This window comes from Rattus norvegicus, chromosome 6 (assembly GCF_036323735.1).
Source record: "Rattus norvegicus strain BN/NHsdMcwi chromosome 6, GRCr8, whole genome shotgun sequence".
Classification (NCBI taxonomy): Eukaryota; Metazoa; Chordata; class Mammalia; order Rodentia; family Muridae; genus Rattus; species Rattus norvegicus.
Genome location: NC_086024.1, coordinates 139795148 through 139818592, shown reverse-complemented (window position 1 = coordinate 139818592; position 23445 = coordinate 139795148). Strand labels below are relative to the sequence as shown.

At 38.6% G+C, this 23445-nt stretch overlaps 2 gene segments (V, D, J or C); both read left to right on the top strand.

Annotated features, from left to right (window-relative positions):
- Positions 1–8952: 8952 nt before the first annotated feature.
- On the top strand, positions 8953–10756 carry Ighl6 (immunoglobulin heavy chain like 6). The segment is given in 3 exon segments: positions 8953–9001; positions 9086–9441; positions 10556–10756. Coding segments are annotated over 3 exon segments (603 nt in total).
- Positions 10757–21418: 10662 nt separating this feature from the next.
- Ighl3 (immunoglobulin heavy chain like 3) lies at positions 21419–21918 on the top strand. The segment is given in 2 exon segments: positions 21419–21472; positions 21557–21918. Coding segments are annotated over 2 exon segments (408 nt in total).
- The last annotated feature ends 1527 nt before the right edge of the window (positions 21919–23445 follow it).

The following is a 23445-nucleotide window of genomic DNA, read 5'->3' as shown; positions in this document are numbered from 1 at the left end:
TGAGGATAATGTTTCTGAGAGGGAGGGGAGGATTAAGCATTTTCCCTACCACAGCCTCACAAATACAACTACAGAAGTGAATGAAGAGTCACTGGGAAGTGTGATCCACACAGGCAGAGGCCTGAGACTGGCAATTTCTCTTATTTCATCTCAGTTCCAATAAACCGTTCTTAATAGTTTCTAAAATTTTTGATTATTGATATCTTCTGAGGGCCAAAACCCAATGTTCTTGTAATTTATCTAATTTGCAAAGCAGATCTGTGTAAATAAAGAGCAACGCTAAAGGAGAACCATTGAGAACCATGGAGCACAGGATGGAAGATAAATAAAGCAAATGCAATAAAGCAAATGCAGAGAGGAGTCAAATATCACCAAACCCCTGTATTTTTATTGAGGCTACAGAAATATTGCTGAGATATTTACAACTCATATGTCATCATGACTACCTTGACTGTGTCACCTTCAATCTTGTTCAGTGGTGAAAGGACTGCTACAATGTGGATTCATCACCAATGTTTACTTCACTGAAATTTCATAACAATCACCTTAGTCCACTCAGGGTCACATTTATAGTATCTTATTAGCATAAAGGCAAAGCAGCAACATGGTGTCATGTTACAAGAGTCTGTAAAAATATATACTTGACCTAAGTCCTAAGTGAGCAGTACATGAGTTTATGCTTTTGGCTTTCAGATCTGTGTGTGATGAACTAAATACAGAATGTTTTTTTTTTATTTTTCTTTGTTGCTCTGTGCACACCAATGATGGAGAGCTAAGGTTGTAGACATGTATCTGATAAGAAAGTGGCTCTTGAAGTAGCCAGAATTGGAGATCATATGCCCCCAAATTTACCAGAGGGTTCTATATAATCTTAAAAACACCAGATTAAATATATTGTCAGCCAAATATGAAATCTGTGCAATTATTCAAAAGAGTTATCACTATCACAGAGAAAGAGTCTCCCTTGAGAAAATTCCTCCATGAGATCCAGCTGTAAGGCATTTCCTCAATTTGTGGTGGGGGGTGGTATGAGTAGTACCGTTCCTGGGTTAGTCGTTTCAGGTTCTATAAGAGAGCAACCTGAGCAAGTCAAAAGAAGCAGTCCAGTAAGTAACATCCGTCCATGGCCTCTGCACAAGCTCCTGCTTCCTGACCAGCTTGAGTTCCAGCCCTGACTTTCTGTGGTGATGAACAGCAATGTAGAAAATGTAAGTGTAATAAACCCTTTGCAACCCAACTTGCTTTTTGGCCATGATGTTTTGTGCAGGAATAGAAACACTGACTAGGACAGTTGCTAAGATCTTCTGAAACACAAAACTGAAAATCTATATAAAATCGGTGTCTTCTGTAAGGAAAGTGTAGTTCCCTGGAAAAAATGAAAAAGGTAGGAGGATATTGAGTAATGGGAGATTGACTCATGCAGGGAGATCAGAGAATGAATATCTCTAAGTGTTTTTGTTTTTTTTTTTTGTCTCATCTTCAGTCATGTACATCCAGGTAATGGTAGAAATCCCTGAGGCCCTGGTGGCCCAAAGGATGCCAGACTCCCTGTCCTGCTTCCTCCAATCTCATTCCTCATCTTAACTGATTGAATAAGAATCTCCAGGATATTTCTTCGGCACACAATTATCACAGTCCTGGGACTCTCATCATAGAAGCTATAGAAATGAGTCAAAGTCCAGTATACAGTGAATAGGCCCCCACATCAGTGGATTTCAGTTCATCTGTGCAAATAAGCACATGAGGACAAATCAGGCTCTCATCTTATGATTAGCGCACATGGTGACCTCAATGATTTGCTAGGATAAAGACTCTGTCAAGACCATATTTTACACTAAGTATATGAAAATGCATATCTGTTCTGATATTGTGGTCTCTCTGGTAAGTGTTAATTAACACCTATCCTGTGTGTGGAAAAGGACACTATCCTGAAATATCAGATTCTGAAATCATAATCCATAAATGTCCTGCAGAAGCATGTACAGAAGCTGAATTAAAGGATATTCATATGCTATGAGGCAAACACCAAAATCTTAAAACATGATTACACATAATATACATATTAAGCAGATGCTGGAAATTAAAAAGACATAAACTTTAAAATAATTTCTACTGTACATGTCACAAAATAATATCTGGACTAAAGTCTAAATGTACATAGAATAGCATTGTTAGAATGATGTTTCAAATATACTTCAGTGGCACTCATGACACATTACTTGAGAACACTGTGACCAGGGCCCAGATATTGCTGCTGACTGGAAGAACCTGGTGTCTCACATTTGAGCTAGAAAAGCCTTTTTCAGAGAAGTAGTGTTGGCTGTGAGTTCCATCTCAATGGATCATCAAATTGAGGCAGCTTTCGATGTCAGATGGATGAAATTATTAGAAGTCTGGATCTGAATAGTAAGTTGAACAACTCCAAACTATGTTAAATGTAAATCATCCACTGCCATGTTACAAAGGACCAGACTGAAGGTCAATTTGTTGGTGAAAAACAATGAATGGGAAGTGGGTTGGAACTGAAATATAACAGAAATAACATTTAGATTTCTAATTCTTAAGGATTTAATTTTTTAACAAGAGCATGTGTAATGAGTTATTGAGGTTTCTTGTGGTTTGAATATGATTGGTCCATAGGAAGTGACACGATTAGGAGGTTTGGACTTGTTGGAGTAACTATGGCCTTGCTGAAAAAGTACATCACTATGTGGGGGGAGAAAGAGGGGTGAAGTCCTATGCTCAAGTTCTGCCTACTATAGAAGAGAGCCCCTCCATGTTGTCTGCAAAAGATTGTCTGTTCCTGGCTGCCTTCAAATCAAGATGTAGAACTCTTGGATCTTTCAGCACCATGTTGCCTAGAAAGGAATGGCATCTTAAGACAGGAACAAAGAAAACCAAAGGCAGGGGAATACTGTGACCAGTGCACACAAGTGGGCTGTGGTGAAGGAGTTAAGATTGGAAGGGGAAAACAAAACTGTTTAAATAAATTCAAGGTCATATTGAGTTAATATACAAACCCAGTTTTGCTAATTTATTCTAATGGGGAAAAATGAAAACTGGATTAATACAACATGAAGGCAAGCAGCACTTGACTTGTATAACAAGGGACAAAGAGAATGGTGAAGTTACAGGGATCATATGAAGAATTTCTGGATGAAAAGCAAGTCACTTTGCTACAAATAGAAATATTTCTGAATAGCAAACATGGAGATATTGAAAGACATTGACTTAGAAAGTGTAATTTGAAAGACTTTATAAGGCCTGAGGACAGTGTTCTCTTGTAAAAATGTAAAATGAAGAAATATCCCAAGGGTTTACCTCATAGAGAAGGAATTTTGTTACCCTCCCAAGAGAGGTATGAATTTGTGCAAGAATATCAAGGAGGAGTCATGTCCAGACAAGACAAAAGGAAAGACTGATTTCCTATACAGAAACACAACTGTGTTACAGTTTTTTTATTTCCCTTTCATATTAAGGAGATAGAATATGTACAAAAGCAAGTTCTATGAAAATGCTCAAGAGAAAAGGAAATGCAGTGTGTTGAATGCTTAACAAAGAAAATGTGAATATGAAACTGCAATACTATGTTAAAATCTGTAACTGTCATCATTGTATTTGATATCTTATATCTTCTCTGAGCACTGATTCCTGCCAAGTGTCCAAGTGTAGAACTTGCAATAGCAATAGCAAGAGGACAGGTAAATATCACCTCCCTGAGCCCATGAAAGCCAACCCTGCCCTGACCCTGCAGCTCAAGGAGAGGATCCCAGCCCTCAATAGCCAACTCTTGACATCCAATTCTTGACATTCACTGACCAGCACTGAACACAGATTATTCTCTGAGACTGGGGGCTCTGCTTGGTTTTTTCTGTATTTATTTCATAGTTATTTAAACATACTTGATGGAGATGAGATTCTGAGTCGCGGTGACAGGAAAAAGATAAAAATTGCTTTTTCTGACCAGCATTCTGTGTGTTTGCAGATATCAGTGTGAATTGCAGTCAGAGGAGTCTAGAGGAGGTTTAGGGTACCCTGAAACTCTGCTGTGCAGCATCTGCTTTCACCTTCAAGGGTGACATTGGGTCTCTGCATACCTATGTGATCAACAGTGATCTTCAGAGCTCTGGTTCAGCTACAGCAGGCAAAGAGTGGCTCTACTGCAGCCACCACTGCCAGGCAGCAGAATGCAGTGGGCAGCTAAGAGCCAACGCCAACTCCACTGAGCAGGAAGTGGCTGCAGTAGGCTTGAGCAGCTTCTAGAAACAAAGGCTTCAGGAGACAATATTCTTCCCTCGAGTGGTACAGCTGGATAAGCCTGACATTCTCAAACAATCTTTGGTGAAATAATTAGTACACTTTCTTCTTTGAAGATAGGTTCTTATAAACATCTTGGTGTGGATTGGGATCTTAAAGCAGATGATTTCGGTGGCTTGGTCTCAGATGTTTTGGATGCCTCATCATCTTGTGGAAGGACTTCCGATATTGTCCCAATGTGATTGATTGTTTCATTCCTCTCCATGGGGTGTAGTGGTCATCTGTTCCAAAACAGGATCCAGGTCAGGAGTAGATTTTAATGCCTAACAATCCTCAATTATGATAAGTGTTGGAGTGCCTGAATCCACTCAACCTTACCAGGTTTTCTGTCTTGTGTCACAGTGCACTGCCCCACATGGCATGGTCTGGTTCCTCCAGGATCCAGGGAAGACACTGGGGTGGGAAACATACAATAATAGTAATAGTACTTGCATCATGTATGCCAAACCCTTGAAGGCTTTCTGATGAAATCACCTGAGTCCTGAATAGTGACTAGGCAGCCATCCTTGAGGCAGTAGAATTAGCATCAAAATCTAGATAACTGCAAGGCAAACTACAACAGCAGAGGTCTGCATTACAGAGTTACAGGTTCAGAGAAGCATTAGCGAATGGGCTCCTTTATTTCTGGATTCACTCTACACATATACTGTGTAGTATTCCTTTAAGTATCCAAAAGCTTATTGAAATACATATTTTCAATTGTGGTATACATTTTCATAATACTTTATTATATTATCTCTCTTTCATAGCTTCCCTTTCCCTCTGTGTGTATGTGTATGTGTATATGGGTATTTGTGTACACTCTATCCATCTGCAGCATAGATTTTTAAGACAAGTTCTATCACTGAGCCTGAAATGTCACAAACATACTAGAATGGTTGGACAACAAACTCCGGTGATTACTCTGTCCTCACATGTCATGGATTGGATAACTGGTTGTCTGCCTCACCCAACTCTTTGTGTAGGCATGGAGAACTAAGTTCAAAGAAAAGATCCCAAGCAATATTACTTGATCGACAAGAACTTTTCCACGGATATTTTAACAGATCCATTATACTTGATTTCAAATTTAAGATGTGCTCTGACATGAACAAAAAAGAGATCATCACACAGGGCAGTGGTGATTCGATGATGTGACCAGAATCAGTTCCAGAAGAAGCAAAAGTAATCATAGATGGTAAAGCCTAAAAACAGAGCTGCTCAAAAACACATTAGTCTGAAGGACAAAGTGCCCTCTGTTTGATTTCTCATTCAGTACTGGGAGTTAGGCCAATGGTGGATCTCTTGTGTAGTATTGGTAAGACCTTAATTCACATGGTAATGTTACAAAAATGCATCCTTCATTTTAATTAATAATATAACTTTAGAAAAATCATCACTCCCTTTTAAAAATGAGGCTTCTGTTTTAGCCAAGAGATCAGCCAGCTTTTCACATTCATGGACTTAAATGATTTGACCTCATGGCAAGAGAGGGAATAACTGTCCCTAGATTAGGTAGCACAGATATAAAGTGGTTGAGATGAAACAAACCCACAATGGATCACAAGAGTTCAGATAATTTGATAGACCATCCCACCTGCTTCTCAGCTAAGTGCTGAAGGTCAACTGAGATACTCATTCTAGGAGCAGGTACTGTGCACCTGAGTAATCTTCAGCCTTAGATTTTATCACTACACCTTGTACATACTAATAAATATTATAACCTATAACACAAATATATACACTATATAATGATATTTAAAAGTGAATATGTAATGATGATTACAGATTTTAAATCTCTCTTTTTCAATATGAATGAATGCCATGAGACCAATCCTTTGAATACTCATAAAGGGCTGTAGGTTATGGAATTTAGCAAGTTTGAAGAGAGGAAGGGTTCAGGGAGAGATGAAGAAAGCAAAAACAATGATCAGAATGTATTGTATAAAAAGGTATGCTTAAATTTATTTTTAATTCATTTTATTTTCATAATTAATTTTTAAAAGTACCTACATGTGATGGTCAGGAATAGTGGTGCGCACCTTAATTCAGTCAATAGGGAGAAAATTGCAGGAAAAAATCAATATCTGGTAGTTTAACACCAGCTTGGTCTACAGAGTGAGCCCAGACCAATGACAGGAACACTGTCTAAACAGAAGATTTAAGAAAGCCATGCCCTCTGCCTATGAATATGTATTTCTGTCTGTGAATGTGATGCTGTGTGTGTGTGTGTGTGTGTGTGTGTGTGTGTGTGTGTGTATGTGTGTGTGTTGTAATGTATTCCTGTATCTGTAATTGTGACTGTGTCACTGTGGTTGCAGTTGGGCAGAATGTCAAATCCCCTATACCCATCTTTCCATCAGAAGTATTTCAATTGTCCTTGTTTGTAAGCTTTTTATGTGATCAACATTATAACCGAAAGCAACATGAGAAGGAAAGAGTTTCTGCCAATTAATTCTTAGAAAACATCACAGAGGAAAATCAGGAAATGAAGTCAAGGAAAGAACTTGAAATTGGGAATGAATCAGAAACCATGAAGAAACTCATCTGACCAGCTGTGTCTCCATTGTGATTCTACATTCTTTCTAAGACAACTGAGGAATGGAGATCCACGGATGGCACCATCCACATCTGCCTGGGATATCACATATTGTCATTATTTGAAGATACCTATCCTAGCCACCACATAAATGGACAGTCTGGTATTGTCCTAGCAACATGACCAATTAAGTGGGTATCCACCTGTGAGCTATATAGAAGTAAACAAATGACTGAAGAAAGACATTAGTAAGGATCTGTTTCTGGAATTTAAGATAATTGTAAATAATGTGTGGATTTATCATGAACACATGCTTTTCCTAATGACTTTTACGTAGTAACTTTACTGCACAGAGATTTATGGAAAAGCATAATTATGAGACAGAACAGGGACACAGATCATCTCTGAAGTAACCAAAGACAAAAACACATGACTAAGTGGACTTAGACCACATTCCCCAATATAGAATAGAAACGTGCATTTATTTCTATGATCTTCCTTTCCAAAATTTTTAACCACAATGAAAATGTCAGACAAACACAAGATGAGACAAACTGAGAATGATGTCTGAAAAATATCCACCTAACCCTCAGAGTATCAGAACAAGAGTAACACAGACAATTAAATGCATGGCTTTCTTCCTACTGTGAATGATCTGCACCACAGCTGCCCCAGTACAAATATTATGCACAAAGAAATAAGAAAAACAAAATGTGTGGATTCCAAGTTCAAGTAATAGATTCATATTCTCAGAGTCCTAGGAAACAGATTGTGATACCTCTGTACTTCTCTTCCGTGGTGTTTCCATTACCAAGGCATGAGGAGAAGCTCTCCAGTCTCTTACTTTCTATGGTGATCAATACCTCAATGCACAAGGTTCCTCATATTCATGCCTGCCCTCTGCTCCACTTGGTCTCATCACTCACTAATCTCTGGCTTACCTTTTACTTCAGTTAAAATAACAACCTGCTGTGAGTCTACTAATTTTTATGAATTGTTACGAACAACTGACGTTCCCTTCACTCACCAATGAATAATCATATTTAGAACACATTATTTATGTGCAACAAGAGACATAGAGATATAAAAGTAAATTGATACAGAGAAACTGACATAAATCAAGAAGTGCAAAGACTAGATCCCCACTACAGTGTCCCTAAAAGGAAGGGTATGTCACTCTGCCTACTGACATAGGACCCACATCAGTCTCTTGGATCTACTCTCAGATAAACCCTTGAAAAAAATGGACTAAATATTTGTTAACTGCTTCCTTAAAAGTTATTTCTTGAGGTGTGATGAGAATAAGGTGAGTCCACAGAAAGTGTTTTTTATAACAGTTGATTCCTCATATATTAAAAGTATAAATATATAGTTGGAAAAAATTTCATGACTATTTGCTAAGTAATAATTGTACAGTTTTTTGCACACAATTGAATAATCATTGTTTCTATATTTTATACTAAAACAAATGAAAGTGATATGTACTTATCCTACTGATATTTATGGTTGTCAATTTATATGAAGATAATTTGAAAATCAATAGCAATACAAGGCTATTTAAAGTCTACAGTTTTGCATCTTTAGTCTCAAACCACCTGGTGAAGCAGTTGTTTCTGCTATTCTGAAGGGAATAATGAAATATAAAAATCTAAAACGATAATAATAGAAAAGAATCCAAGAGAAAGAATTTCTTGGGGAATAAATGATCCCCAATTCAATCCTACATCCTTTTCTGCAATTTCCAATGATACACAATTGCATTGAAAATAAGGTAACTGGTTCTTCTTGTATTGCATGAAAAAGGATTCACCATTCTATCCCCCCCTCCTTTTCTCTTTTTGCCTCCAAGGCCTGCACAATGTGACTACTACTTTCTGTTTTTTATTTGGAATTGGAAATCCAAACATTACCAGGGAAAAGTTCCTGAGTTTTCAGCTCCAATTCTTCTAAGCACAAAGGTAATCTCAGCCACATGGAGGGGAAACTAGAAATTTTGACCTGCACTTCCTTTTATCTAGTCAGGAACCTCCCAAAATGCAAAGTAGCCTTCAGGCCCAGACTGAAAGCACAGGCCTAGCTGAGGAGCCACATCTCCTTCTCACTAGAGCCTCCATCACAGCATGGATGTCCTGGTGCTGTTGCTATGCCTGGTGACATTTCCAAGCTGTAAGTGTTTCAGAGTTTCAGAAGAGGCACTGAGGCATTTAATCTATAGCATGAATGACTAATGGTGATGTTGCTTGTCCCCAGGTGTCCTGTCCCAGGTGCAGCTGAAGGAGTCAGGACCTGGCCTTGTGCAACCCTCACAGACCCTGTCCCTCACCTGCACTGTCTCTGGGTTCTCATTAACCAGCTATAATGTACACTGGGTTCGACAGCCTCCAGGAAAGGGTCTGGAGTGGATGGGAGTAATCTGGAGTGGTGGAAACACAGATTACAATTCAGCTCTCAAACCCCGACTGAGCATCAGCAGGGACACCTCCAAGAGCCAAGTTTTCTTAACAATGAACAGTCTGCAAACTGAAGACACAGGCATTTACTATTGTAACAGAAACACAGTGAGGGAAGTCCATTGTGAACTTACACAAAACTTCTCTACATGGATGGTAAAGACCAGTAGAGGGCAGTGAAGATCAAGGAGGACTTTTCAGGATCACTTCAGACTCTAGGAAGTGTTAATCTATTTTGTATGTGTATGTGTTTTAATGTTAGAAATGTGGACACTTCTTCTACCATGGAAATTCTCTAGAGCCTTTACTTCAGTGTCATATACTATTTCAGATCTTATTTGTTAACTCTGGATGAATATTTAAATGATTCTATAGTAAAAATTATTTAATGAGAAGAAGTTATTGAGCTGATATTAATAAAGAAACTCAATAAAAATTGTGCGCGTGAGAATAAATAGGTGATTTTAGAATAGATTTTCTCACAGGATCACTCTTTAAGTAACATTTTTACTGTTTACATAAAAATGTTTGAAATTAATTGTATTCATCTTCCCTAAAATGAGGTTTTCAAACACATCTCCACAATTTAATGATGACACAGATATCATTGTGATTGCTAAATCATAGGATCTACAATCCATATATTAGATATATAATATGCTGCAACTGACTGTGACCAACACACATATATATTCTTATTGAAATAATTTTTCCCAACTACCTGACTAGTCTTCTTATTCTACATTGTCCAATCTATGATCGCTTTATCTCAGGTCAGTTTGCTTGTGTTTCACTTGATATGATGGTGATATGAAATTAGACTTCAGAGAATCAAGTAAACCCTCTTAAAATAATGGTGTTCAGCTCTAAATCAAGAATTATCAACTGAGGAATATCGAATGGTTTAGAAGCACATTAAAAAAGGTTCAACATCCTCAGCCATCAGGGAAATTCAAATGAAAACAACCCTGAGAATCCACCTCACACCAGTCAGAATGCCTAAGATAAAAACTCAGGAGACAGCAGATGCTGGCAAGAATGTAGAAAAAGAGGAACACTCTTACATTGTTGGTGGAATTGCAAAGTGGTACAAACACTCTGGATATCAATCATGGCTCACGTCCAGACAGACCAGGCCAGGCCAATACATTCCCAGATGGAAGAGGTTTATAGCTGACAATGGAGACAAAAGGGAATTGGGTGGGGGAGGAGAAGAAGGTGGTAGGAAGTGTCTGATTTTTTACTTAAACTGTGATGTAACTGCTCCCAGATAAAGGTGGGAGCTGAATCAAATGTATGCTGGGAATGTATGGCCATTGCCATGGCAACAGATGTACCCTGTCACTTGCAGATGACATCTCTGCTGGAAGCTAAACCTGTTCCTGATACCACCATTATTCTCCAGGATAAAAATCACATAATGGAGAGGCATAATGTTCTCTTCGGCAAAATTCTGCCCTCTGTCCTCTAAATGGGGTCCTTCTTTTTGGTCAGTACATGTGACAGAAGAGGTTTCAGAAAGGCAACATCTCCAATCACAACTTGACCAATGAAAATTAACTTCTAAATGAAAAATTGCTGATAACAAATGCAATGAGAGCAATTTAAGAAAAAAGAATGAGGGGGCTGGAGAGATGGCTCAGCAGTTAAGAGCACCCGACTGCTCTTCCAGAGGTCATGAGTTCAATTCCCAGCAACCACATGGTGGCTCACAATCATCTGTAAGGAGATCTGATGCCCTCTTCTGGTGTATCTGAAGACAGCTATAGTATATATAATAAATAAATTTATAAAAAAAAAGAAAAGAAAAAAGAGTGAGAAGTATTGCATGATTGGAGAAAATGAGGGCCCTGTTCCTTACCAACATGAGCATGATTCTGTGCAGTACTGATTCATAAAGTGGAGGATCCCACTGATTTATAAATTAAGAACACAGGACCCAGCAATCTCATGCCTGGGTGTATAGAGAAGATAGAAAATAACATTTTCATTTCAAATACATGTTTGCGTTTCTGTGTTTACTTCCTGATATCACAGTTGTACAGTCTCTCACTACTCTGTGGTCTAATGGAAGGCCTGAATTGTGATGTCACATGAAGACATACACACTGAATAGTGTGTGTAGTTGGCACACATCTATGGTCCTTCTCCTACATGTTATCAGCATGAAACTAGTCCCTGAGTAAACCAGTGGACAATAGATACCTCAGTTGGATTGTTAAAAAAATAATGTAATGAGTTATTTTGGGCATTCAAAAATGTCTACATTTTATTATGTGTTGTATTGAGTTGTTAGATTGATGAACCCCATGAAACCATTTTACTGTAAGGCAGAAAATCATTCATTGCTTCCCTGAAGTTCCAATAAATATTTCTTTATAGGGTAATGTGAGCCTGTTTGTGTCATAGGTATGGACAGTCTTCTTGCTTTCTGGATGATTTCTCCTGGCCAATTCCCTGACCTTGGAAAGAGGTTGACTAAATTTTTCATATGTTAGCAGATATTCCTTATCTTTCTGTTTCTAAATTTAGGAATAATTGTCTTCTAACTTTGCTTTCACGAGGTCAGTGTCTTCAAGGATTGGGATACACTATATATAAAATCTTGACATCATACTCCCTTGAAACTCAGCAGATACTCAGAAACTGACAGTTAAAAGATTTGAACATATATATTTCAAACAAAAAAGTTATGATGGTTTTCATCTTCCCCACCAGGAATCCTACAACTGCCTCATATTCCTGGAAGAACAAGTCAATATCCATGCCTTTTTCAGAGCTCTTACAAATAGCAGATACCCAAATCTCAATCATCTGTTCATCCAGTATTTTATATTTCTGACCTGACTCATCTTTATTCAGGACTACTGAGATCACACACAGACTGTCAAGATCCCTCCACTTGTCCCATTTAGCCAGGAAACAACTTACAAAGAATGCCTTTGGGATTTTATCTCCCAGCAATCTTGACACACTTGCCATGGCCCCAACATTCTGTGCATCTTCTTCAGCCCTTCGCTGTAAAGATTCTATATAATTATGTTTTCACCAGCCAGGAGACCCTCAGTTGCCCAATGTGGCCAGAAAGTCCAGGGTGTGAATTTGCACTTGCCCCTGGTCGCTGTCCTGTTCTCCAAAACAAGCCATGAACCCAGGTACAACCTACACCTTTTCCATTGGTTGATCTACATATGAAATGCCCCAATGCCTAACAGATGTCCCCAGATGCCTACAGGAGACCATCTAGTGACTGCAGTGATGTTGCTAAACATTATTGTTCCTTTGGCATTTCCATAAACACCATTTACCACCTCAGGTCTCTGTGCCTCTTTTCTCAGACAACATCTCTCCATCTCTCTCTCTCTCTCTCTCTCTCTCTCTCTCTCTCTCTCTCTCTCTCTCTGTGTGTGTAGGTGTGTGTGTGTGTGTGTGTGTGTGTGTGTGTGTGTGTGCAACTACAATGCTGGATTTACTATCAACATAAGAAGCTTTACCTTAACATTAGTAAAAACAAAAGTCCATCACCTTTTACTAAAGGTTCTCTTGCCTATCCATTCATATTATATTTTGCAGCATAATCTTTAACACTTTCTTTGGGGAAATTAGTGTCTTTAAAACATTCAGCCATTTAGGAGTCATTATTTTTTCTCTATTTTTTTTGAATTTCTTACTCTACATATATATATATGATTAAATGTAACTGAAATATGGTATGTCAAACAATATGACAAATACTTGAAAGTACAAACACTGCCTGTTTTTCTCATTTACCAAATCATCATTGTGTGTGAGCAGCTCTGGTTTCTGTTTTGTAGCTTTTGCAACTACAATGAAATCCCTAGGAAGGGATACATCCTAAATGTAGGACAGGGAAAACCGAAGCCAAAGGAATATTGGTGATGGGAAAGGAAAACTAAGGTGTTGTGAAAAAAATGTGGTAGTGGAGGAGGGAAACCAGAGAACTGATTAAATAGGAAAAATTCAACATAAAATTTAATTAAACACTCTGATTATACTAATCATATTAATTTGAGAAAAGGAAAACTAATCAAACACAACATAAAAATAGTCACATTTTATCTAATGTAATGATAGGAAAAGAGGGTGATGGGGGGTGAACCTAAGAGAAATAAATGGTGAATTTCAGAATGCAAAAAGAAACAAAAACAATTTGCTGCCAATAGATATGTATCTCCAGAGCAAATTCTATATGGCAAGCAGATGGAGGTATAGAAGGTCTTGGGTGCCTGAATAAGTTCTGAAGATCGCATTCTTTCATGAATAATTTGAATTCAGAAAGTTCCCAAGTGTTCTTGTTACAGAGAATGAGTTCTGCTACAATAATCTTGTAAGTGTGACCATGACTAAGAGCCACATTATAGAAAATTCATATCCATCCCAGACAGTCACAAAGACTGAGTTGTTATCTAGAAGCACAATTATGTTTGATGATATTAAATTACTCACTGATACCAAGGAATCATGATAATATGGAAACAAAACATATTCTATGCACATGCACAAAGGGGAACAAAATGAAGTAGTGTGGATCCTTAATAAAAAGAAAAAATATAAGTACCTAACTACCATACACTGTCAATCTCTGTAACTGACATCAGTGTCTTTGATGTCTTATACCTGCTATGAGCACTGTCTTCAGCAAAGGTTAGATTCCAGAGCATGCTATTGCAGGAAGATATGCAAATAATGCTTCTCTGTGCCCTTGAAAAAGAGCTCTGCCCTGACCCTGCAACTCTGACAGAGGAGTGCAGCCCTGGATTCCTAGGCCCTCCTATCCAAGGATCAGCACTGAACACAGACCACTCACCATGCACATTAGCCTAAGTTAGGGCGTTTTGTGCTTATTTTAAAGGTAATTTATAGGAATGATATTATGTCTCTTTTGTGCACATGAGAAATTGAAAATTTCTTTTATTTCTCTTTTGTACTGTTAGTGACAGATTTCTGACAAGAATTCTCTTTTTGCAGGTATTCAGTGTGAGATGAAGCTTTTGGGAGTCTGGCCCAGGCTTAGTGCAGCCTAGAAGATCACTGAAATGCACCTGTGGATCCACATTTAGTAACTGCTGCATGAACTGGGGGTTCGCCAGCTCCAGAGAAGGGCCTGCAGTGGGTAGCATCCATTAGAAACATGGCAGTTAGCATCTATCACGCAGACACAGTGAAGGGCCGATTCAGCATCTCCAGAGACAATGCCAAGAACATACTGTACCTGCAAATGAGCAGTCTGAGGTCAGAGAACACAGTCATGTATTACTGTGCAAGAGACACAGTGGGCGAATCATACTCTGATGTCAAACACAAACCTCCTGAATATCACTTTGTACCAGAAGCTGCTGATGAAAGTGCACAGAGATCTAAGTAACAGACAGTTCCAGCATGTTCAGAAAATCCTGGAGGCTAGTATCCAATTAGCCGTGCCATGTGTTTTTTTTTTTCCTGTGATTGGGTTACCTCACTCAGGATATTTTCTAGTTCCATCCATTTGCCTAAGAATTTCATGAAGTCATTTTTTTTAGTAACTGACATGTTCCCCATTGTGTAGATGTACCACATTTTCTGTATCCATTCCTCTTGAAGGACATCTGGGTTCTGTGCAGATACCAGCAACTATAAATAAGGCTACTATGAACATAGAGGAGCATATGTCCTTGTTATATGTTAGAGCATCTTTTGGGTATATGCCCAGGAGAGGTATAGTGATGTCCTCGAGTAGTACTATGTCCAATATTCTGAGAAACTATCAGACTGATTTCCAGACTGGTTGTACCAGATTGCAATCCCATCAAAAATGGAAGAGTGTTCCTTTTTCTCCACATCCTCACCACCATCTATTGTCACCTGAGTTTTTTTTTATCTTAGCCATTCTGAGTGGTGTGATGTGGAATCTAGGGTTGTTTTGCATTTCCCTGATGACTAAGGATGTTCATCAGTTCTGTAGATGCTCTATAGCCATTCAGCATTCCTCAGAATTTTTCCAATGTTATGAGGTCTCATTTGTTGATTCTTGATCTTAGAGCCTAAACCATTTGTGTTCTGTTCAGGAAATTTTCCACTGTGCTCATGTGTTTGAGGCTCCTCCCTACTTTGTCTTTTATTAGTTTCAGTGTATCTCATTTTATGTGGATGTCTTTAATCCACTTGGACTTCAGCTTTGTACAAGGTGATTAGAATGGATCAATTTGCATTCTTCTACATGCTAACCACCAGTTGACCCAGCACAATTTGTTGCAAATTTTGTATTTCTTCTACTGGATGATTTTTGCTCCTTTGTCAAAAACCAAGTGACCATAGGTATGTGAGTTCAATTCTGGGTCTTCAATTCTATACGTCTATGTGTTTATTTGACTCTCTGTCTCTTTGTCAATCAGTTTTCTTTCTCCATATCTCCCCCTGCTTCTGCATTTCTTATTGTGCTCTCTCTCTCTCTCTCTCTCTCTCTCTCTCTCTCTCTCTCTCTCTCTCTCCACCCCGTGTGAGTGTGACTGTGTGTCTTTGTGAATGTGTGAATGTGTGTGATATAATGAGATATATTCTATCAATCTACACAATAATTTTCAAATAAATTCCCTCCATGGGCCTGGATGTCACCTCACCATCTTGCTAGACTGGTTTATCAGAAAGTCTCAAAAAACAGATTTTCTCCACATCTCAGATGTGGGCTTAATGGCTGACTACAAAATCTGCCTCCTTTTGTATGACTGGAAAACTAAACACAAGTCCTTGTGTTTATGAGATAAGAACTTGAAGCACAGAGTTAAGTCTACATGTCCCATATAGAGGACATTTATTTTAATTAATCATTTTATTCATTTACTTCTCAAATTATATACCCCTTCCCAATTACACCTCCATAAAACCTGCACTACATCTTTCCTCTACCCCTGCCATTTACCTCTATGAGTGTGCTCCTTTACCCACTCACCCATTCCTTCCTAACTGCTCTAACATCACCCTATGCTGGGGCATCACACCAACAGAAGACCAAATGCCTCCCCTCCCATTGATGTCAGATAAGGAAATCCTCTGCTACATATGTGTCTGGAGCTATGGCTCTTGCTTCTTACATTCTCTCCAGCTCCTCTTGCCTCGTGTTCTCTGAGCCTTGGAAATATTTAAACGGAACTGGAAATATTATGTCAAACAATATGACAAAGAATTGAGGACAACATTCTATAATGAATAAATAAAATCCAAGAAACTCCCAAGTGTAGATGTCACAGAGACTGAGTTGTGCTACGAAATCCTCCTAGATGTGATTCTCTACCAAAGCCGAATTAAGGAAAAGCCGTATCCTGCCCAGACAGTGAAAAAAGATTGAGCTCTTACCAAGAAACACTGCTATGTGTGATTCTATTTAATTATACATTTATAGTAAGGATCATGATATTTGGAAACATAGCACATTCTGAAAATATCCATAAAAGGGAACTAGATGTAATATTGTGAATTATTAACCAAAAATATATGTGAATATGCAACTACCATAATTGGTCAAGCTCTCTAACTGAAATCAGTGACTTTGATGTCATATATCTGTGATGATCACTTGGTTCAGCCCACTTCCAATGCCAGAACATGCTATAGCATGATGACATTCAAGTAAGTGTTTTCTGTGCCCATGAAAAACAGTTGTGCAATGATCCTGCCTGCAGCTCTGACAGAGAGATCAAACCCTGGATTCCTAGGTCATTATTCAGTTATCAGCACTGCACAGACCAAGCACCATGAACTTCAGCATCAGTTTAGTTTTCCTTGTGCTTATTTTAACAAGTAATATATAGAGATAAGATTCTCTCCATTGAGTGCATATTAGAAATAGAAAAAATGTTTTGTGTGTTTAGGTGTTTTAATGACAGTTTTCTGACCAGAATTCTCTGTTTGCAGGTGAATTGCTGCTGGTGGAGTCTGGGGAGGCTTAGTGAAGCCTGAAAGTTCCCTGAAACTCTCCTGTTCAGATCCTGGATTCATTTTCAGTATCTATGGCATGCACTGGGTTCACCAGACTCCAGAGAAGGGGCTGTAGTGTCTTGCATATATTAATAGTCATAGTGGTTACATCTCCTATGCAGACACTGTGAAGGGTCGATTCATCATCTCCAGAGACAATGCCAAAAACACCCTGTACCTGCAACTGAGCAGTCTAAGGTCTGAGGACACTTTCGTGTATTACTGAGCAAATGTAAAGGAGAGCTCAAATATGAACCTTCTGTACAGCTCCCAGGATGAGCAGAGGGTGCTGAGAGTACACAGAGCTCTGAATCACAGAGAGTTACAGCCTGTGCAATTGTCCCCATCCTCCAAATTACTTACCCAAAATTGTTCCTGTCTAAAAGAAATACAGGGAAAAAATGGAGCAGAAACTGAAGGAATGGTCAACCAAACACCAGTCCACTTTGGGATATATCCTGTGGGCTAGCACCAAACCCTGAGACTATCATGGATTTTACGTTGTGCTTGCAGACTGGAGCCTAACATGGCTACATGGCTAACCTCTGAAATGCTCTACCAGCAACTGACTGAGACAGATAAGATACACACATACACACATTCAAATGGTAAGGTTGCAAAAATGCATCCCTCATTTTAATTAATAAATATAAATTTAGAAAAATCACTATTTCCTGTTAAAGATGAGACCTCTATTTCATTCAAGAGATCAGCCCATTTTTCACATTCATAGACTTAAATGAAATGATCTCATGGCATGAAAGGGAATGGCAGTCTCTAGGTTAGGAAGCACACATATAAAGCGGTTGACATGACACAAAGCCGTAATGGATCGCAAGAGTTCAGATCATGTGATAAACATCCCACAAGCTTCTCAGCTAAGTGCTGAAAGTCAACTCAGATACTCATTCTAGAAGCAGGTGCTGTACACCTAAGTAATATTCAGATTTAGATTGTATTATGACACCTTGTATATACTAATAAATATTGTAATCTATAACATAATTATATACATTATATAATGAATTTTAAATGTGAAAATGTACTGACAATTACAGATTTTTAAATCTCTTTGTCAATATGAATGAATGCCATGAGAACAGTCCTTGGATATTCATAAAAGACTGTAGGTTATGTAATTGAGCAAGTTTGGGGAGAGGAAGGATTCGGAGAGGGATGAAGAAAGCAAAAATAATGATCAGAATGTACTGTATAAAATATGCTTAAATTTATTTTTAATTCATTTTATTTTCTTAATTAATTTTTAAAAGCACTCCATGTGATGGTCATGAATAGTGGTGCACAACTGTAATTCAGTCAATAGGGGGAAAATTGCAGAACAATCAATATCTGAAAGTTTTATACCAGCTTGGTCTACAGAGTAAGCCCAGACCAATGACAGTAACCCTGTCTAAAGAAAGGATTTAAGAAAGCCATGCCCCCTGCCTATGAATATGTATTTCTGTCTGTGAATGTGATGCTGTGTGTGTATTATAATGTATTCATGTATCCTCAATGTGACTGTGTGTGTGTCACTGTGGTTACAGTTGTGCAGGATGCCCAATCCCCTACACCTCTCTTTCCATCAGAAAAATTTCAATTGTCCTAGTTTGTTATTTTTTATGTGATCAACATTATGGCCAAAAGCAACATGGGAAGGAAAGTGTTTGTGCCATCTTAACTCTTACAAAACATCACAGAAGAAAATCAGAACATGAAGTCAAGGAAAGAACTTAAAAGTGGGAATGAATCAGAAACCATGAACAAACTCATCTGACCAGCTATGTCTCCATGGTGGTTCTACATCCTTTCTAAGACAACTCAGGAATGCAGAACCATGGATGGCACCAACCTTATCTACCTGGGATACCACTTATTGTCAATATTTAAAAGAATACCTCCACAGATTTGCCGGTAGACCATCTGATGGATGTGTTGTTTTTGTTATTGCTGTTATTATTTGTTTGTTTGTTTCGTTTGTTTTTTTTTCCATTTAGGTACCTTCTTCGCTGATGACTGTGTTGATAAAATCCTAGTCATCACGAAAATGGACAGTATGGTATTATCCGAGCAACATGACCAATTGAGTATCCACCTCTGAAATATATATAAGTAAGCAAATGATTGAAGAAAGACATTAGTAAGGATCTACCTCTGAAATATAAGACAAATGATGTGTGGATTTATCATGAATTCATGCTTTTGCTATTGACTTTTTCCTAGTAATTTTATTGTAGAGAGGTTTATCTAAAAACAGCATTATGGGACAGAATAGGGACACAGATTATATCTGAAGTAACTAAAGACAAAAACACATAAATAAATGGACGTATATCACATTCTCCAATATAGTATAGAATGGTGCATTTATTTCTATGATACTCCTTTCCAAATTTTTGTAACCACAATGAAAATATCAGAAAACCGGAGATGAAACCGGTTATAATGAAACCGAGAATAATGTCTGAAAAATATCCTCCTAATCCTCAGAGTATCTGAACAAGAAGAACACAGCACTAATACTGTTAATGACCATTAAATGGATGGCTTTCTCTCTAATGTGACTGGTCTGCACCACAGCTGCTCACAGTACAAAGATTATGCACAAGGGAATAAGAAAAACAAAATGTGGGGTTGGGGATTTAGCTCAGTGGTAGAGCGCTTGCCTAGGAAGCGCAAGGCCCTGGGTTCGGTCCCCAGCTCCGAAAAAAAAAAAAAAGAACCAAAAAAAGAAAAAAGAAAAACAAAATGTGGGGACTCCAAGGCCAAGTAATAGATCCAAATTCTTGGAGTCCAAGCAAACAGATTATGGTAACTCTATACTTCTCTTCCTTGGTGTTCCCATTACCAAGGCATGAGGAGAAGCTCTCCAGTCTCTTACTCTCTATGGTGATCAACACAAGGTTCTTCATGTTCATGCCTGCCCTCGGCTCCTCTTTGTATAATCACTCAGTGATCTCTGGCTTACCTTTAGTTCAGTTAACATAACAACCTGGTGTCAGTCTACTGATTTTTATGAATTGTTAAGAACAGCCGATCTTCCCTTCACTCACTAATGCATAATCATATTCAGAACATGTTTTTATGTGTTACAAGCTGAAACAAGAGGCAAACAGAGAAATATTAAAGTGCAGTGATACAGAGAAACTGACATAAATCAAGAGGTGCAAAGACTAGGTCCCAACTACAGTGTCCCTAAATAGGAAGGCTAACTCACTCAGCCTACTGACAAAGGACCCATATCAATGTCTTAGATCTACTCTCAGACAAACCTTTGAAACAAATTGGATTAAATATTTGTGAACTGCTTCCCTAAAAGTTATTTCTTGAGGCATGATGAGACTAAGGTGAGTCCACAGAAAGGGATTTTTAAAAAAAAAGTTTACTCCTCGTATATGAAAAATACAAATATATAGTTGGAAAACAATTTCATGACTATTTGCTAAGTAGTAATTGTACAGTTTTTGCACACAATTGAATAATCATTATTCTATATTTTATACTAAAACAAGTGCAAAAATATGTACTTATTCTACTGATATTTTTGGATGTCAATTTATGTGAAGATAACTTGAAAATCAATTTCAACACAAGGCTCCTTAAAGTCTATGGTTTTGACTCGTTATTCTCAAGCCACATGATGAAGGAGGTGCCACTAATGCTGTTCTGAAGAGAATAATGGAATATGAAACTCTAAAAACATAATAATAGAAAATAATCCAAAAGAAAGAATTTCCGGGGGGGGATCCCAATTCCATCCTACATCCTCTAGTGCAATTTACAATAATATAAGAGTACATTGAAGATAAGGTAACCTGTTCTACTTGTATTGTGTGAAAAAGGATTCACCTTCTATAACCTCCCTGTGGATACCACACCCCTTTTTATTTGCTTCCAAGGCCTGCACATTGTAACTAATACTTTCTGTTTTCATTTTGAATTGGAAAATCAAACATTACCAGGGAAAAGTTCCTGAGTTTTCAACTCCATTTTTTTCTAAGCACAAAGGTAATCTCAGCCACATGGAGAAGAAACTAGAAATTCTGCCCTGCACTTCTTTTTATCATCTCAAGAACCTCCCCTAATGCAAAGTAGCTCTCAGACTCAGACTGAAAGCCCAGGCCTAAGTGAGGATCCCCATCTCCTACTCACTTGAGCCTTCATCAGAGCATGGCTGTCCTGGTGCTGTTGCTCTGCTTGGTGACATTTCCAATTAGTAAGTGTTTCACAGATTCAGGCGAGGGACTCAGGCATTTAATCTATAGCATGAATGACTAATGATGATGTTGCTTGTACCCAGGTGTCCTGTCCCAGGTGCAGCTGAAGGAGTCAGGACCTGTCCTGGTGCAGGCCTCAGAGACCCTGTCCCTCACCTGCACTGTCTCTGGATTCTCATTAACAAACTATGGTGTAATCTGGGTTCGACAGTCTCCAGGAAAGGGTCTGGAATGGATGGGAATAATATGGGGGGATGGAAACACAGATTACAATTCAGCTCTCAAATCCCGACTGAGCATCAACAGGGACACCTCCAAGAGTCAAGTTTTCCTAAAAATGAACAGTCTGCAAACGGATGACACAGCCATTTACTACTGTACCAGAGACACAGTGAGGGAAGTCCATTGTGAATTTACACAAAAACTTCCCTACAGGGATTCTTAGGACCAGCAGGGGGCGCTGAGGACCAACAAGTTCTTTCCAGGATCCCTTCAGAATCTAGGAAGTTATGCCCTATGCTGTTTGAGTGTGGGTTTTAGTGTTAAAGAAATGGACTCTTCTTCCAGTCATGGAAATTCTCTAGAACATGATGTTCAGTGTCATATGCTATTAAACATTGTAATACAGTGTAAAATAAGAACAATTTATTGAGTTGATATTTATGAAGACAATTTAGTGAAATGCTGCAATTGAGGACAGCCTCAAAATTAGATAATTTATTGTTTCTCTCATGATTGCAGTTTTAGTAACATTTCTACTGTTTACTTAAATGATGTTTGAAGATGATCACATTTATCTTTTCTAACATAAAGTTTTAAAATACATGTCCACAATTTAATAATGAAACAATTAGCACTTTGAGTGCTAACTCATGATACCTTCTCTCCATATATAAAGATCACAATACACTGTTAAGGAGACAGTTGTGCTGGAGTGGTGGGGGGTTGTTAAGGCAGAGTGAAACTTGATCTGGTATCAGATGGGGAAAAAGACTGAAGTCCTGAGAGTTAACAGAAAGTAAAGAAACAGGCAAGCTTGGGAGTTAGGAGGCTGGGAGGACCCTCCAAAGTGTACCAGAGACCTGGGAGGTGACAAAAATTTAGGACTCAAAGGGAGGGACCTTAGATGAGATGCCCAACTTGTAGAGCCCACCTTCAGCAGAAAGACTGACATCAAGTGAGGTATGGGGATGTCTATGCCACAGTCAAAACTCTGACCCCTAATTGTACCTGTCTGAAAGAACTGCAGGGATGGAAATAGAGAAAAGTATGAGGAAAAGAAGGTCCAGCAACAGGCTGAAAATAGGATCCAGATCAAGGGGAGGCCTTACACAATTACCAAGGCTATGGAATACTCACAAAAAGGGACCTAACATGACTGCCCCCCGAAAACCCCAACAAGTAGCTAAAAGAGTGACTTTCAGATATTTGTGCCCAACCAAGGAAACTGATACTGGTGGCTGTGGGTTGAAATAGAGAAAGCTGGAAGAAGCTGGGGATGAGGGCCACCGTATAAGAGGACCAGCAGCCTCCATTAACACGGACTCCCACGATCTCTCAGACAGTGGTCCACAGCAGGCAGCATACAGCAGCTGGAACGAGGCCCCACCATGCATACAACAGAAGATTACCAGGTCTGGGTTCAGTCAGAGAAGATGCACATAACCCAAAGAGCCTGGAGGCCTCAGGGAGTTTAGAGGTCTGGTGGGATGGGTGGTGTGGTGATATCCTAGTGGAGACAGTGGGAAGGGGGCAGGGAGGAGTATGGGATGTAGAACAGTTGGAGGATGGAACAGGAAGGGAATAAAATCTGGAAGATAAAAAAAGGAAGAAAATTTAAAAAAAAAAAGACCAGTAAGACTTCACAAGTTTAATAAGAAATGTAAAGTCATATTGAAGAGCAGCCTGCAGGACACAAGGACATGTGGCTGGGACACCATCCCAAATAAAAATGTTTCAATAATAAAGTAAA